Raw genomic sequence first — 17,117 nt, 5'->3', positions numbered from 1 at the left:
CACGCGCCCCGCCTCACTGAGGGCAGACGCACCGGCCGCACGGGCGTCCCCCGCCCCTCCCCCGCGGCTCAGCGCGGGCGCCGGAACGGCCCGACTCGCACGGCCTCCCGGCGGCGCGCCCGTGCCTCCGCCATGCGGGTTGAGGGCACGAAGCAAGGGCGCACGCCCAGCTCGCGCGGTTCCTCTCGGCCCCGGATGTGACTGTTTGGCTGAGGCGCCTCCCCCCACTACGCTAGATGGGATTGGGCGCCCACGGGTGAGGTCATCACCAGGCGCCTAGGAGAGAAGCTGGAAGCGCAGGTATGAGGCTATCGCCGGTGGGTTCCGGGCTATCATCCGGTGCCTTTTCTTTTTTAATCTAGTGGTTTCGCGTCGGCTTTTCTGGACCACTTTTCCTATAAGTTTTCGCTGAGTCATTTGGGTCCCTGCTTCACCTTTCCAATGTAACGCATGAAATTTCCCTCTCCTTATTAGCCAGTCCTTCGGCAGGTGAGGTCGTGTTTTTCTGGTCAGGCCCTCTTGTTCTCCCTTAGTATCAGTGCTTATCAGAACGTGTGTCCCAGCGTATATACAGCATGTGAGGTCGCCACATTTGAACACCTTCCCCACCCCCCCACCCCCCAGTGTTTGGATAACCTTAAAGTGCCGTTTAAGTGCTTATTAAGTGCTACATTCTTTTGGACAAAAGGTGGCTTTTCCTAGTCTTTCCTACTAACCCACGATTGGTAGGCGAATTAAAGCAGTGTGTTTTTAACTAATGAGACATTCCAATAGGGAGAATGACATGGAGGCTATAATTATAGAAGGCTTCCTGGAAGGGAAAGAGTTTCAGCATTATTTAGTCATATTGCGTTTTCCTAGGTGGCCAGAACGTTTTCTGACAGCCTTTAAAGAATGCTTGGTACGAGAAAATAATATCTATCATGTAAGCCAGGCAACCTACTGAGGCCCTTTAGGGGTGTTTATATAACTCTCTAAACAACTATGAGATAATTATTATAATAATAGGTTTCACAGATTCCTTTAGTAGTCAATTCCACTGTCTTGCCTTTACGTAGTAAGGAATCTTTCCCAAAGCTCCCTTGCTGTGTATAGTCAATTTCTCGTTCTCCAGTAAAAACAAAAGAACAGCACCTACCATCTCTACTCTCTGATGGGTGGTGTTTGGTTATTACTTGCCAGTCCCTTCTTCCCAGATGTTTTTTCCTCCAAGCTTAGTAACCCAGATTCTTTTCATTCTTACTAGTGCCAGTACCACAGCCCTTCAGCCACTTCGGTTGCTGTCTAGCTTCTCCACATCGAGACCAACTTTGGAAAACTCAAACATGTCAAGAAAAGTTGACCTATACTTATTACAGTGATAGTGACTATCACATTATTTAGATTTCAGGCTTCGGAGTTTTATTTATTATTCAGCTTTCAGCTTTCAGCCATCAAAGGAAGACAGTCCAAGATTTGTCTGGAAAGGCACTGAAGTTTCTTTTACACCTTCAAGGATAAGTAGAGTCAGTCCATCCAAGAAGGGGACAAAGAACAGACAGAATGAATAGCTTTAAAGGCACAGACACTTGAAAAGGACAAATGGATACATGGAGGTATGACAGGAGTAAGTGTTTAGAGTAGAGAGCATTCAGTTATTAAAGACATTGCCCTCTATCCTGTCTGCCATGGTGTGAGGTAGAGCCTTTGAAGGATCTGATGAAATAATTCTGGCACATCTTGTCCACTCAGTGAGGTGACTTTTTGTGGCAAAGTACCCCCCAAGTGGCCCAGGTAGGATTTCAAAGTAGGAAAAGATTTCCTTTATCACTACCTCCTTTTCTTTCTTGCCTGCTCATCACCCTCCTGATCATGTCCCCTCTGCCATGTTCAGTACCCTTTTTCTGCCCTCTCACTGTTTAGAACTTCCATCTTTGCACTGCACCCTTTATAAAAATGTTCTCATAGTACCCCACCTTCCTCGCCCCCTCTCACTCCATGATCTCATTAGGTGTAAGAAGGAAGGAATCCAGTATCTAATTAAACTAATTCACACTGGGATATGATTAATTACCGTGCTTGACCCTTTAGTCATCTACCTAAGAGAAAAGTTAGTTGACTTGATACCTGAGTGTGGGGATAGTGGCACTTAGCTATTTCCAGGTAGGCTTTCCAGTCCCAGTAAAAGAAAAACAAGAAACAGTGGCTTGCCAACTCATTTCTGAAAGATTATTTTGATTTAACCCATATGTAGTTAATTTTTCCCGCTACCTCGTACCGCAGCAGTCTGATTGTTTAACACTTTTTGATGGTGATCTTCGAATGTGTTTCAAATAATAACAAATAATTTTAATTTTGTAGACTAAGTAAACAGGTGATCTGGGGGGCTCTCGTTGAATCCCTGATCAATACTCTGCATGATAAAATTAAAAGCCTCAGAATGTATGGATTTCTGGGGCTTTCCCAACTCTTCTTCCTAACATTCCACATAATAGGTCTCTATTTTAATTTTTCTGACTAGCTAGGTGATCGGTGAATATCATCCATGTGGTGTAGAGATTAGAAGTTTAATTTGCTCTTTACTCTGGTGCATAGAGGTTAAGGTAGAGCTGACCTTGGACTTATGAGAGTAATAGTCCAAGAGTTACTACTGCTTCCATTATGGAAAAATTTACAGGAACTGTGGTGTTGTCTATAATAGTCTCTTTAAATACAAAATTCATTTATTGCCTAACTTCTCACACTTTGGGGTGGAGTTTAACCAAATGTATCTCTAAAATTGAGTTAATCTTTTCTGGAAAAGAGTTATATTAGGAAGAAAACCTGCTAAAACTTTTGTCTGCTAGTCAGCATTTACTTAGGTCCCCTGTGAGTAGATTAGTGATGGAGAAATAGAAGTACTAGAAACCCTGCCTCATCCTTGTCTTAGCAAAAACCTAATATATCCCAACAGGGATCCAAAACCTATATGGACACAAAATCCTAAAGCTGTAGGGGGCAGACTTCTGGACTTTAAAGTTAATTCATTGTAGAAAAATTAAAACTCTGACTTAGGAAATAAGTGGTCAATACCCTAAAGATTCATGACAGAGTTAAATAAAACTATTTGTAACTTTCCAGTGATTAATTCAAATTTCATATTTTAAGGTAGGATATTGTATTTATCATATAAGTCAATAGTCACCACAAATGACAGTTCCTAAGCCTAAATAATATTAATACCTTTCATTTTAAATTGTGTTAAGTGTCCTTTTTCCTTGGTTTATCTGGAACATTTGGCAAAAGTTTGTTATTTAACTACTATTTCAGTACTTGTTGGCAAAAATCAAACCACAAGAGTTCCCTGTCTTTATCTCCCTTTGAGTTATTTCCTCTCCAAACCTCTCCTTTAAAACTTGTTTCAGTCTCTATTTAATTAGTTTCCTCTGTTTACTAATTGAGTGCTTCTGCTGAAATTTAAAAATGTATCTTTTTGTCTTTTTTCCATTTTATCTGTATGAAAATTGCTGATTTTGTGATCTTGTTTCTGTTACTTCGATTACTATTAGATTGGTGATTTTTTGCAGTCTAGTTAGTGATTTTGTTTGTGTGTGTGGCTAAAAGTGGAGGAAATAACCTTTGTGTTGGGAATAGAAATTTTAGGCAGATCACCAGATTATTTTAAAATTATTTTCAAAACAATTTTAGGAAATTTATCTCTGTACAATTGAACTAAATTCAGGTATTGTATCTGAAAATAGTAAAGCAACTATGGCAGTTTCTTACTAGATAAATTCTCCCTTGTCTTGTGGAATGAAAAATTAAATTTATCTAGATAGATTTGTTTGCTTCCTTTTGACCACTTAGAGTTGTAGAAATTGCCCCTATTTCCTTTTTCGCTTTGCACAGGAGGTAGTTACGAGAGGGGGTAGTATTATGTGGCAGTTACAATTATAGATACAGGCTGCCTAGCGTATCAGGAAACTAAATTTTGCACATAAATACTACTGTTATATAAGTTCAAGTAGGTGATAATGTGATTAAAAATATGTGAATATATTTAGAAGCAGTAATGAATTATTAGCAGCTTTCTAATAATCGTTTTCTGCACTTTCAAAGAATACTAACAAGTTAAACCTGTTGTCAAGTAGAATTGTTAGAAAAAGGTCTTCATTGTTTAGAAGTTTAGGATCCCTTAATATTAGATCCCAAGTACAAATCCTAAGAGCCAGGTGACTTTGGGAAAATTATTTAACATTTCTGAGACTCAGTTTTATTACCTGTAAAATGGAATAATATTTACCAATCAGAAGTGTTGTTTTGAGAATAAAATTAAATAATGTACTGAATTAGTCTCCGATGGTAAGACCCAAGGGTTTGCATTTGTAACCAGTTCCCCTGATGATTACTGGTGTAGTACAGGTTCTCAAATTCTAGCATACATCAGAATCACCTGGAGGGCTTGTTAAAACACATTGCTGGGGGCGGGAGAGGCCGCAGCAGTGAGGGGCCCGCGTACTGCAAAAACAAAACAAAACGAAACAAAACAAAAAACACATTGCTGTGTGCCAACCCCAGAGTTTTGATTCAGTGGGTCTAGAGTGGGGTCCAACAATTTATATTTCTAACAAGTTCCTAGGTGGTGCTAATGCTCCTGGAGACTATACTTTGAGGACCATTTGTGTAGTATATATGATGCCACTTTGACTAGCCTAATAAAAGTAAGAAAAGTGACAGTGGTAATATTTGTTGAGCCCTCATTATGTACCAGGCACTGTTATATGTGCTTGACATTTATTATGTCATTTAATCCGATCTGATCCTGTGAAATGGATGTTATTATTACCCCCATTTTATCGAGAATGAAAGTGAATTATAGAGAGATTCAGTAATGTGCCCAAAGTTGCCCAGCTGATAGGTAATAGAGCTATTCAAACCCAGAGAGTCTAGTTCCAGGGCTCATTCTCTATAAACATTATTCAGATAAAGGATATAACCTGATGATTGTGCAGCCCTTTCTTCAAAAGGATTTTTCTTAATTTAAAATAAATATATTTATTGTTATTCTTATGTGAGCCTCACATCAAAGGCTGGAGGACCAGGCTTACCTGTGCCCCTGATTGCAAGGAAAGCCCATGTAGGCATGTGCCAGCCAGGTGCACCACAATCTTGTGTTCAACCAGGCTTTGTAGGCTTGATCTTCAAATGTCTTTTTTTATTGATTGAGTTTTTTAGATGTCTTTTAATATTTAAATGAAATACTGCTTATTGAATATGTCTCTCGTGAAGTTCTTAGATAAAACACGAGATTATAATTTTTCCCCCTTCACAGAGTCACCTGAGCCATTATGGCAGTCAAGTGGACTGGTGGACATTTTTCTCCTGTTCTCTGCCTGAATGCAAGTCAAGAAGGGCTAGTGGCTTCTGGAGCAGAAGGTGGAGATCTCATGGTTTGGGGTGAAGATGGGACTCCATTAGGACACACACGCTTCCAAGGGGCAGATGATGTTACCAGTGTCTTATTCGCTCCCTCCTGCCCCACCAAGCTCTATGCCTCACATGGAGAAACCATTAGCATACTGGATGTCAGGTCTCTCAAAGGATCCTTGGACGATTTTCATGCGAATGAAGAAGAAATCAACTGTGTTTCACTGAATGAAACTGAAAACCTTCTGGCTTCTGCTGATGACTCCGGAACAATCAAAATCCTAGACTTGGAAAATAAGAAAGTTAGCAGATCACTGAAGAGACATTCCAATATCTGTTCTTCTGTAGCTTTTCGGCCTCAAAGACCTCAGAGCCTGGTGTCATGTGGACTGGATATGCAGGTGATGTCTTGCAGAGAGTACTTGGGTAATTTCTAGATGTGATTTGGTAACAGAATCAAATTATTAATTGGGCTAAATATATCTTTCCATTTTCTATTCTCTACTAACATGTCTTATGTATTTTATGAACCATAAGCTTTACTTCTACTGCATGTTTAATGCTAACTTGACAAAGTTTAGTAGATTTTATTCACAGAGTAATTATTAATCTTTTACTGTTCCTTTCTCTATGCTTTAAGACATTCCTAAAACATGAGAATTCAAATATTTGATTCTAAACATCTGTTTAAACAAAGTCATGCTAAAGTCAGAGTTTATCACCCACTCTCTACAGAGTCTGTTGTTTAAAAAAAAAAAGTTGGAGGGCCTGGATCTATTATTGTTTTTACTCTAAAAATCACTGGAGTGAGAATAGTCATGGCTTCTCTTTGGTGAGCATTTACTACTTCCCACTGCTTTACATTTACTACTTCCCACTGCTTTATTGTTTACGGGCTCTCCCAGCACTGTTCTAGGCATTTAATCTACATTCCCAACTATATATTAGTATCTTCTAAGACTTGTGGCCACTTCTTGGCCAGTGGTCTTTACCATTCCCTCCTCTACCCTCCACACCTCCTTATAATTTAGAAATAATGAGGCTAATTTTAGTTGTTGTCACTATGACTGCCAGCCCCTCCCCCCAAACTATTGGCATTTAGTAGGAAGAATTGGTAGTTGTCCTGCAGTGCTGGGGCAGCCCCTAAACAATAAAGAATTGTCTGACCAAAAATTTGTAGTGCCTCTATTGAGAACATTTATACCTACAAGGCTTAGTGACCCCATAACCTCTAAACTCCTTTTCTACTCCTAGGTCTTGTCCAAAACTTTAATAAACCTCCTATATTTTCTGTCCTAGTGGAGATAATCTGCTTACTTGGTTGGGCAGAAAGACGTACACAACCAGTCAGATATCTGTTTTAAGTAGGCAGATTGTACAGTGTCTCTTTGACTAGTCATTCTTTCATCCTTAAGCTATACCAGTTTTCAATCACTGGTTCATTAACTACTAGGCATGGCAATAAACAATTAGGTGTGCAACAATCACAGATTAGATAAGAAGCAGGCACCCAGAATTTACCATTTTACCTCCAGTTCTAGATGAGAATGTTTAGTGGCAGGCAGCTGCTAGAGAACAGTAAAGGAAATAAATGTTTTGTGAGAAGAAGGCTTAGGTAATTTCTTTTCTTTTCTTTTTTTTTTTTTTCTTTTTTTTTTGGTAATTGCATTTTGATTTGACTGTCAAGAATTGCTAAAAATACACTGTAGATTAACTTCTGCATTGGGTTGTGATGTAACAACAGTGGCTAAGATAATACAGCCAGGCTTTTAAAAAATTACTTCTTTAACTGACGTTGAAACTATAATTTCTTCCAATTTATCAGTATTTCTTAAAACCTGGTTATCTGGTATTTTTCTAAACCTTAAGAATAGCTAGTCTATGGGGGAGTCCAAGAATGTAGGCATAATAGTGGAAGGGAGTTCTTATCAGATTAATGATGAGTTATTTCTCTCTGAACAAGTGTGTTTTATCTCAAGGCAGAAATTGAATTATTGCCACATAAAATAGATGGGTTCAACACACCTATCTTTGTTATTATACAAGTTATAAAAATTATACCCTTTGATTTAGATAGGTTTAAATAGGCAGTGCGGGCTTCCTTGGTGGTACAGTGGTTAAGAATCCGCCTGCCAATGCAGGGGACATGGGTTTGAGCCCTGGTCCAGGAAGATCCCACATGCCGTGGAACAACTAAGCACATGCGCCACAACTGCTGAGCCTGCGCTCTAGAGCCCAAGAGCCACAACTACTGAGCCCGTGTGCCTAGAGCCTGTGCTCTGCAAGAAGAGAAGCCACCGCAATGAGAAGCCCACGCACTGCAACGAAGAGCAGCCCCCGCTCACCGCAACTAGAGAAAACCTGTGTGCAGCAACAAAGACCCAATGCAGCCATAAATAAATAAATAAAATTTTATAAATAAAAAATAAAATTAAATAGGCAAAGCTTACTCAAAGAGGCAGGGACCTTAAGAATGAAGTATGATTTATTAAGACACTTGAGACTGCTTAATCTTTTATTAAATAGGCCCAAAATAATAGTCATAATATATGTATAAGTTATAAAAAATAACATTAAACAAATACATGTGTACCACCACTCAAATATAGTTTTTTCTTATAAGGACCTTTGGAAATTTGAAGCCATCATGAATTTCTATAGCATACACATTGGTTTTCTTTCTCTCTCATTTCCACATTTGAAAATAAATGGTTCAAAGATTTGTTCTTTCTGGAGTTTGAAAGATCTCTAGTACAGAACTTAAGGACTGGGACAGTAGAGGAGCCTTTTTTTTTACCCCCTTGAAAATGAATCTTTTATGTGGAAAGGAATGTTTTTGTAGGAGAAATTTTTGAGCAGGGTCACTTTGATATGCTTGCATTCACTTCTGAACATTTGCCAGTTGTCCACTTTCTCTCCCTTTGACGTTTTATTGGACCTTAAGCCCTGAACGCTTGTATACTTTTCCTTCAAATCAATTTTCTTTAATATTCTTTTCCTTTAATACCTTACCTCTCTTGCTTAGGGTGATACTGCTTGATCAGGTGGTTGAGAAATTGTGAGATACCTTGGACTCTTGGGCAGTTAGGAAGAGTAAAGAAGTACAAAGGGAATGTCCAGGCAGGAACAATTTGGGAATCTTCAACACTTGGAAATGACTGCTGGGTTGGTACAATTTGAAATGGCTATTAACACGTTTAGATGATTTAAGTAAATACAAAAATGTTTAAGCTGCTGAAAACACTTTGGGTGTAGTTCATGTTTGGATGTCTTAGGGCAGAAAATATAATCCAGGCATTATGGGGCTATGTGAAAAAGAATTTGGGGATACCTGCCATACAGTTAAGCTAGTATATTTTGGAATGTCCATTTTCCTTGTGTTCAGGTTTTTTATAGAGATTGTTGCCATGTCAAGTTTTTTTTTTTTTTTTTTGGCTGCATTGGGGCTTCGTTGCTGCACACGGGCTTTCCCTAGTTGCAGTGAGTAGGGGCTACTGTTGGTTGCAGTGTGCGGGGCTTCTCATTGTGATTGCTTCTCTTGTTGCGGAGCACGGGCTCTAGGCGCGTGGGCTACAGTAGTCGTGGCGCACAGACTCTAGAGTGCAGGCTCAGTAGTTGTGGTGCACGGGCTTAGTTGTTCCGTGGCATGTGGGATCTTCCTGGAACAGGGATCAAACCCACATCCCCTGCATTGGCAGGTGGATTCTTAACCACTGTGCCACTAGGGAATTCCCTCAAGTTTTATTACTCATTCATTTTTGTTATATTTTCTTATTTTTAAAATTTTACTTTATTTCAATTTATTAGTATTTTGGCTTCACCCATATGTATAACAATTGGTGGCCTCTTGGTATAATGTTATAAATCCAATCCAAAGAGATTTTCAGTGTTTTCCCTAGTATAAGCAGAATATAAGTGTTACTAAATGTTGCTTCTTTTGAAAGTAGGCCGAGTTAAAGGAAGTTACCTTGAATAGAAAACCAAATCCTTAATATAATCAACAGTAGTAATCTTATCAATTCAGATCTGTGCTTTTGACTAAAGAAGGTCATGCTTATCCTAGTGTCCATTTTAAATTGTGAGTCATAATTCAGGTATAGTACTAGGGGGTAAAATACAGCTGTCTGTTTTCTCTGAAAGTATGAAGAATATTTTCTTTTTCAAATTGGTTGCTACGGGAAGAAAATTGCTAGATAATAGAGTAAAATCAGTTCACAGAGTTTATTGTTTTGTTTTAATCAGTTTTTAATTAGCATTTAATTTAAATTCGCTTAGTAGGTCCAAGATCATGGTAGGGAACAAGAACAAAAAGCTAAGTAAAATTGAAACTGTGATTAAAAATCTTCCAAAAAACAAAAGCCCAGGACCAGATGGCTTCACAGGCAAATTCTATCAAACATTTAGAGAAGAGCTAACACCTATCCTTCTCAAACTCTTCCAAAATATAGCAGAGGGAGGAACACTCCCAAATTCCTTCTACGAGGCCACCATCACCTTGATACCAAAACCAGACAAGGATGTCAAAAAGAAAGAAAACTACAGGCCAATATCACTGATGAACATAGATGCAAAAATCCTCAACAAAGTACTAGCAAACAGAATCCAACGGCACATTAAAAGAATCATACACCATGATCAAGTGGGGTTTATTCTAGGAATGCAAGGATTCTTCAATATACGCAAATTATCAATGTGATAAACCATATTAACAAATTGAAGGAGAAAAACCATATGATCATCTCAATAGATGCAGAGAAAGCTTTTGACAAAATTCAACACCCATTTATGATAAAAACCCTGCAGAAAGTAGGCATAGAGGGAACTTACCTCAACATAATAAAGGCCATATATGACAAGCCCACAGCCAACATCATTCTCAATGGTGAAAAACTGAAAGCATTTCCACTAAGATCAGGAACAAGATAAGGTTGCCCACTCTCACCACTATTATTCAACATAGTTTTGGAAGTTTTAGCCACAGCAATCAGAGAAGAAAAGGAAATAAAAGGAATCCAAATCGGAAAAGAAGAAGTAAAGCTGTCACTGTTTGCAGATGACATGATACTATACATAGAGAATCCTAAAGATGCTACCAGAAAACTACTAGAGCTAATCAATGAATTTGGTAAAGTAGCAGGATACAAACTTAATGCACAGAAATCTCTGGCATTCCTATACACTAGTGATGAAAAATCTGAAAGTGAAATCAAGAAAACACTCCCATTTACCATTGCAACAAAAAGAATAAAATATCTAGGAATAAACCTACCTAAGGAGACAAAAGACCTGTATGCAGAAAATTATAAGACACTGATGAAAGAAATTAAATATGATACAAATAGATGGAGAGATATACCATGTTCTTGGATTGGAAGAATCAACATTGTGAAAATGACTCTACTACCCAAAGGAATCTATAGATTCAATGCAATCCCTATCAAACTACCACTGGCATTTTTCACAGAACTAGAACAAAAAATTTCACAATTTGTATGGAAACATAAAAGACCCCGAATAGCCAAAGCAATCTTGAGAACGAAAAACGGAGCTGGAGGAATCAGGCTCCCTGACTTCAGACTATACTACAATGCTACAGTAATCAAGACAGTATGGTACTGGCACAAAAACAGAAAGATAGATCAATGGAACAGGATAGAAAGCCCAGAGATAAACCCACGCACATATGGTCACCTTATCTTTGATAAAGGAGGCATGAATGTACAGTGGAGAAAGGACAGCCTTTTCAATAAGTGGTGCTGGGAAAACTGGACAGGTACATGTAAAAGTATGAGATTAGATCACTCCCTAACACCATACACAAAAATAGACTCAAAATGGATTAGAGACCTAAATGTAAGGCCAGAAACTATCAAACTCTTAGAGGAAAACATAGGCAGAACACTCTATGACATAAATCACAGCAAGATCCTTTTTGACCCACCTCCTAGAGAAATGGAAATAAAAACAAAAATAAACAAATGGGACCTAATGAAACTTGAAAGCTTTTGCACAGCAAAGGAAACCATAAACAAGACCAAAAGACAACCCTCAGAATGGGAGAAAATATTTGCAAATGAAGCAACTGACAAAGGATTAATTTCCAAAATTTACAAGTAGCTCATGCAGCTCAATAACAAAAAAACAAACAACCCAATCCAAAAATGGGCAGAAGACCTAAATAGACATTTCTCCAAAGAAGATATACAGACTGCCAACAAACCCATGAAACAATGCTCAACATTAATCATTGGAGAAATGCAAATCAAAACTACAATGAGATATCATCTCACACCGGTCAGAATGGCCATCATCAAAACATCTAGAGGACTTCCCTGGTGGCGCAGTGGATAGGACTCTGCGCTCCCATGCAGGGGGCCTGGGTTCTATCCCTGGACAGGGAACTAGATTCCACATGCATGATGCAACTAGGGAGCTTGCGTGCCACAACTAATGAGCCCATGTGCTGCAGCTAAGGAGCCCTGGAGCCACAACTAAGGAGCCCGTCTGCCACAACTAAGACCTAGTGCAACCAAATAAATAAATAAATATATTTTTTAAAAAAAACATCTAGAAACAATAAATGCTGGATAGGGTGTGGAGAAAAGGGAACACTCTTGCACTGCTGGTGGGAATGTGAATTGGTTCAGCCACTATGGAGAACAGTATGGAGGTTCCTTAAAAAACTACAAATAGAACTACCATATGACCCAGCAATCCCACTACTGGGCATATACCCTGAGAAAACCAAAATTCAAAAAGAGTCACGTACCAAAATGTTCATTGCAGCTCTATTTACAATAGCCCGGAGATGGAAACAACCTAAGTGCCCATCATCGGATGAATGGCTAAAGAAGATGTGGCACATATATACAATGGAATATTACTCAGCTATGAAACGAAATTGAGCTATTTGTAATGAGGTGGATAGATCTAGAGTCTGTCATACAGAGTGAAGTAAGTCAGAAAGAGAAAGACAAATACCGTATGCTAACACATATATATATGGAATTTAAGAAAAAAAAATGTCATGAAGAACCTAGGGGTAAGACAGGAATAAAGACACAGACCTACTGGAGAATGGACTTGGGGATATGGGGAGGGGGAAGGGTGAGCTGTGACAAAGCGAGAGAGAGGCATGGACATATATACACGAACAAACGTAAGGTAGATAGCTAGTGGGAAGCAGCCGCATAGCACAGGGATATCAGCTCGGTGCTTTGTGACTGCCTGGAGGGGTGGGATAGGGAGGGTGGGAGGGAAGGAGACACAAGAGGGAAGAGATATGGGAACATATGTATACGTATAACTGATTCACTTTGTTATAAAGCAGAAACTAACACACCATTATAAAGCAATTATATCCCAATAAAGATGTTAAAAAAAAAAAAAAAGCTAAGTATACCAGGATGTCAAATTAGTCAACAGACTTGTTTAGAATTTCTGCTCTTTTCTCCAGGTACTATGCTAGGCATTAGCAAAGATGAATTAAATCTCAAGAAACTGAAAAGCTAGTAGTATATGTCAATGAAGAGAACAGGGATTAAATATGGGAGAGAGAGAAGGGGGCTGGAATAGTTAGGAAAGCCTTCCTAGAGGGACACAATTTGAGCTATGCCCCTGGGATGAGTAATTTGGGTAATGTGAAAGGAAAGGAAAAGCATTCCAGATAAAAATGATTTCAGTGGTATTCTAGTTTAGTTTATTTAGTTGATAGGTATTTTTACTTTAACAAGCATAGACGAAAATTAATAAATTTCATAATCTTCAATTTTACCTGCAGAGATCAGGGTAGAATGACTCAAAGAAACTGGCATCTGCTTAAGAATTTGGATTACACTTTAATGGGTTTGTTAATCAGAAGTTACTCAGGATCTTGTTTTCTAAATTCTATCTTCCTTACTGCCCACTGGCATTCTAGTTTTGGCACCAGGGTTGCATCCCACTGGCATGTCGTGGTGCCATCTGAATTTTTTTTTTAATATTGCTGGAAATGTATCCTATTAATCATTCTCAGACTACTTTGATGATTTTGTTAGAAGTGGAATAAGCATGTTAGTTAAACAAACTGACTAGAACCGTAACTATGTAACTTCCTCTTATTTAAAGGTGATGCTGTGGAACCTTCAGAAAGCCCGGCCACTCTGGATTACAAATTTGCAGGAGGATGAAACAGAAGAAATGGAAGACCCACAATCACCTGGTCAGCTTCTAAACCCTGCCCTAGCCCACTCTGTGTCTGTGGCATCGTGTGGCAATATTTTTAGTTGTGGTGCAGAAGATGGTAAGATTCGAATCTTTAGGGTGATGGGAGTCAAGTGTGAACAGGAACTGGGATTTAAGGGCCACACCTTAGGGGTATCCCATGTCTGCTTTCTGCCAGAATCCTATTTGCTGCTTACTGGAGGGAATGATGGGAAGATAATGTTGTGGGATGTAAGCAGTGAAGTTGAGAAAAAACAGAAGAGTCCTATAAAACATACCCACAAGAAGAAAACCAAAAGGGCAGCTTATACCAAGCAGGGTGGAAACACTCATGCTTCAGCAGCAGGTGAAGACGAAGATGGCAAAATTTTACCGAAGTTAAGTATTGAACATGGAGAAAAAGTGAACTGGCTCTTGAGTACAAAAATAAAGGGATACCAAAATATATTGGTAGCTGATCAAACTAATTGTATATCTGTATATCCTTTAAAAGAATTTTAAATCCAATAAAACATTTGAAAAACTGCAGAACTTTTTATGGGTTAAAAAAAATCCTGATTCTTTGTTTGAACTATTTGTCATGTGTGGAAATAATACCATTCCATCATATAAATTTTAAAACATTTGAGCAAAAGGAGATAATTGGGTAACACTTGTTATAGTAAATGACATATTAAAATTTGGAGAATGAGAACTAATATTCACTGAGTACTGATTGTGTACCAGCCATTTTACATGCTTCCTTTCTTATTCCAAATCAGTGAAGTGGGTTACTTTGTTCATTTTTGCCACAGGAATCAAGACTCAGAGATGTTAAGTAACCTGAGGATCCAAGAAGATTGCAGGCACGATTACTTACCTGCAAAGGATCTTCATTGTCTTGTCAAGCCTCCTGCCATAGGGAAGCCCACATCCTGATCCAAATATGGTCACCACATTAGTTATAACATTAGTAGTTTCTGATCTTAGGAACTTTACCAAGTTGAAAGAGGAAACCTGTTCTTGCTTGTTCTATGTAAAGCCCAGAAGGCTTTGCTGACAATCACCTTTTGCCATTTCTAAGAAAAGTGTTCCAGGTCAAATCAGTTTAGGATATTACGAAGCAATCCAGGCTGTGGTGCTGATGGGACCAAGAACAAGCTGAAGTTATGAATAAGCAGAAACTCTGACTAAGCAGAAGATGTAAGGTAGATAGAAGAGGTAGAGAAGAGAAGCCAAGACTGTGTAGAGAGTAAGTTTTCTTTTCATCGTGCCCTGGATTGCTGATTTCTCTGCATGTTCTTTCAGCTTCTGCTTAAATTGCCTACTCTTATATTCAAAGGTTTAAAGAGAGATTCTTATTGTTGGTTACCATTATCCTTGTTTGTGGAGAACTCTTTGATAAGCTCAATTTTAGTCAGAATGTTTGCTGCAGATGACAGAAACCAAACTCAAATTGACTTAAGGGAATAAAAAGGAATTTATTGGCTCATGTAACTGAGAAGTCCAAGGATAATCAGGCTTGTACTGCTGAGGTAGCTAAGCTGAAAGGATGTGAGTCTTATAGGTGCCTCACCTGTGAACAGTCTTTCCTAGGGATGGAGTGAGAGAATCCTCAAAGTAATGTTGAGCCTGGAACCAGCCATGCCTGAAACAAGTTATTTCTGGAGCCTTTTTTTTTTTTTAACTTGTGACTAAAAGTGTCCTGACCAATTAAGTGGGTGGTCAGTAAATATTGTTTAGTGATCTCACTTAAAATTTAAAGCAAGGAGAATACCATCTTGGCCCTAAAAAATTCATTGACAAGGACCTTGGCCTGAGTATTGACAGAAACAAGTTTCTAATCCCAGCAATGGGCAAAGTTCTTGGCCATTCTGGGCCTTGATCTCCTTTCTTGAAAACGAAGGGTTGAATTAGACATCCCCTAAGGTCCTTTCCATGCCACTGTTTTATGAAATGAAAACATGGTCATAATACTGTGTTTATCCAGTGATTCTAATATTTATTAAAATGTCAGTAAAGACTCATTATCATGGGCAATCGCTGGAGATTTAGAGGAATCTTTTGAAAAATTACCCAAGTACAGCATCATCTTAGCTATTGAGCCTGAATAATGTTATGGGAACAAGGTAAGAAGTATTTAAACCAGGATTGATTTTTTTTTTTTATTGAAGTATAGTTGATTTAGTGTTGTGCTAGTCTCTGCTGTACAGCAAAGTGACTCAGTTATACACATACGTACATTTTTTTATATTCTTTTCCATTATGGTTTATCACAGGATATTGAGTATAGTTTCCTGTGCTACACAGTAGGACCTTATTGTTTATCCATGCTAAATGTAATAGTTTGCAACCCTAAACTCCCAGTCCATCCCCCTCCCTCCCCCTAACCAGGATTGAAACATTAGTTTTAAACTTCTTTTTGTTGCTAATAACAGATACCCACTCAGACTGCCTAAGCAAAAAGGGAAATTTACTATGGGGAGTGGAGGAGCAGAATTCTCTCAACCCAGAACAGAAATGTCGCTTGGCTCTACGTTTCTAACCCGGGAAATCTCTAACCAGGGAAGCCATCAAAAACCAGAGCAGCTACCCTTTCTGTCTCTCTGAGTTCCTGTGGTCACGTGTCTCTGCTTCTTTCTGCATAGTGGCTTTCACCTGACAAAAGATGGCCTTCCAGGGCTACATCAGCAACCCATTTCAATTCCAGAAACTGAGTAGTGTCTAAGTTCCAAGGCCCTGAAGAGAATCTGATTGGTCTAACTTCGTCAAGTGCCTAGCTCTGATCCAGTCAGCTCTGATCAGGGAGGTGTTGTCATTTAGTATCAACATTGCCAATGGGGCCCCCATAGGTGGGGAGGTAGTTCTCAGGGAAGGGGAGTATGAGCTGAACTAATAGTCCCCGAAGATCTACAACCGACAATTGAGATTTTGGCAGATTTACAGTGTGAAAATTATATGCAAAATGAACCCTTCTTGGGTCAGCCATTTTACTAGTTTGACTTTCAATTTTCAAACAATAAGATACACCCAGATTACTTTAGTTAATGAGAGTTTGAAGAATGGTAAAGTAAGCAAAATAAAGTGCCTCAGCCTGGGCTTACAGAGAATCAGGGTACCATTTTGGTTTGGGGGTTTTTGGGGAGGGTGTGTTTGGTTTTTACCACACCATGCAGCATGCAGGATCTTAGTTCCCTGGCCAGGGATTGAACCTGCACCCCCTGCAGTGGAAGCACAGAGTCTTAACCAGTGGACTGCCAGGGAACTCCCAGGATACTATTTTGAATATTCTTAGCTCGATTAGTCAGCTGGCCCCTCAGATAACTGAGTAAGAACTTAAGTGGCCTCGCTTTAGAAGTGGGCATCCAATGTCCCCAATCTATAGAAGGCTGAAAATGTGCCCCAAAGATATCAGGTTCTAATCCCTGGAACCTGTAAATGTTACTTTATTTGGTAAAAGGATCTTTGTAGATATAAGTTACAAATAGTAAAGGATTATGTTAAAGGAACATAATTGTATACTTACCTTTATACTTTATTAGAGTGTAAGA

The 17,117-nt window shown here is 38.9% G+C and overlaps 1 protein-coding gene across 4 annotated transcripts; it reads left to right on the top strand.

Annotated features, from left to right (window-relative positions):
- The first annotated feature begins 251 nt into the window (after positions 1 to 251).
- WDR53 (WD repeat domain 53) lies at positions 252 to 14,276 on the top strand. Of its 4 annotated transcripts, none has more exons than XM_060009931.1 (3): positions 252 to 300; positions 5,291 to 5,786; positions 13,492 to 14,276. In XM_060009931.1, exons 2-3 carry the CDS (start codon positions 5,307 to 5,309, stop codon positions 14,086 to 14,088), a joined length of 1,077 nt encoding a protein of 358 aa, XP_059865914.1. In that variant the 5' UTR covers positions 252 to 300; positions 5,291 to 5,306; the 3' UTR covers positions 14,089 to 14,276. The 4 variants fall into 4 exon arrangements, with proteins under 4 accessions (XP_059865914.1, XP_059865917.1, XP_059865915.1 ...); XM_060009934.1 differs by having other exon boundaries at positions 5,291 to 5,811; positions 13,492 to 13,687; XM_060009932.1 differs by lacking the exon at positions 5,291 to 5,786 and having other exon boundaries at positions 287 to 300.
- The last annotated feature ends 2,841 nt before the right edge of the window (positions 14,277 to 17,117 follow it).

The sequence above is a fragment of the Delphinus delphis genome, chromosome 4, assembly GCF_949987515.2.
Source record: "Delphinus delphis chromosome 4, mDelDel1.2, whole genome shotgun sequence".
Classification (NCBI taxonomy): domain Eukaryota; kingdom Metazoa; phylum Chordata; class Mammalia; order Artiodactyla; family Delphinidae; genus Delphinus; species Delphinus delphis.
Note: the sequence above shows the minus strand (reverse complement) of the source record. Positions and strands in the feature narration are given on the sequence as shown.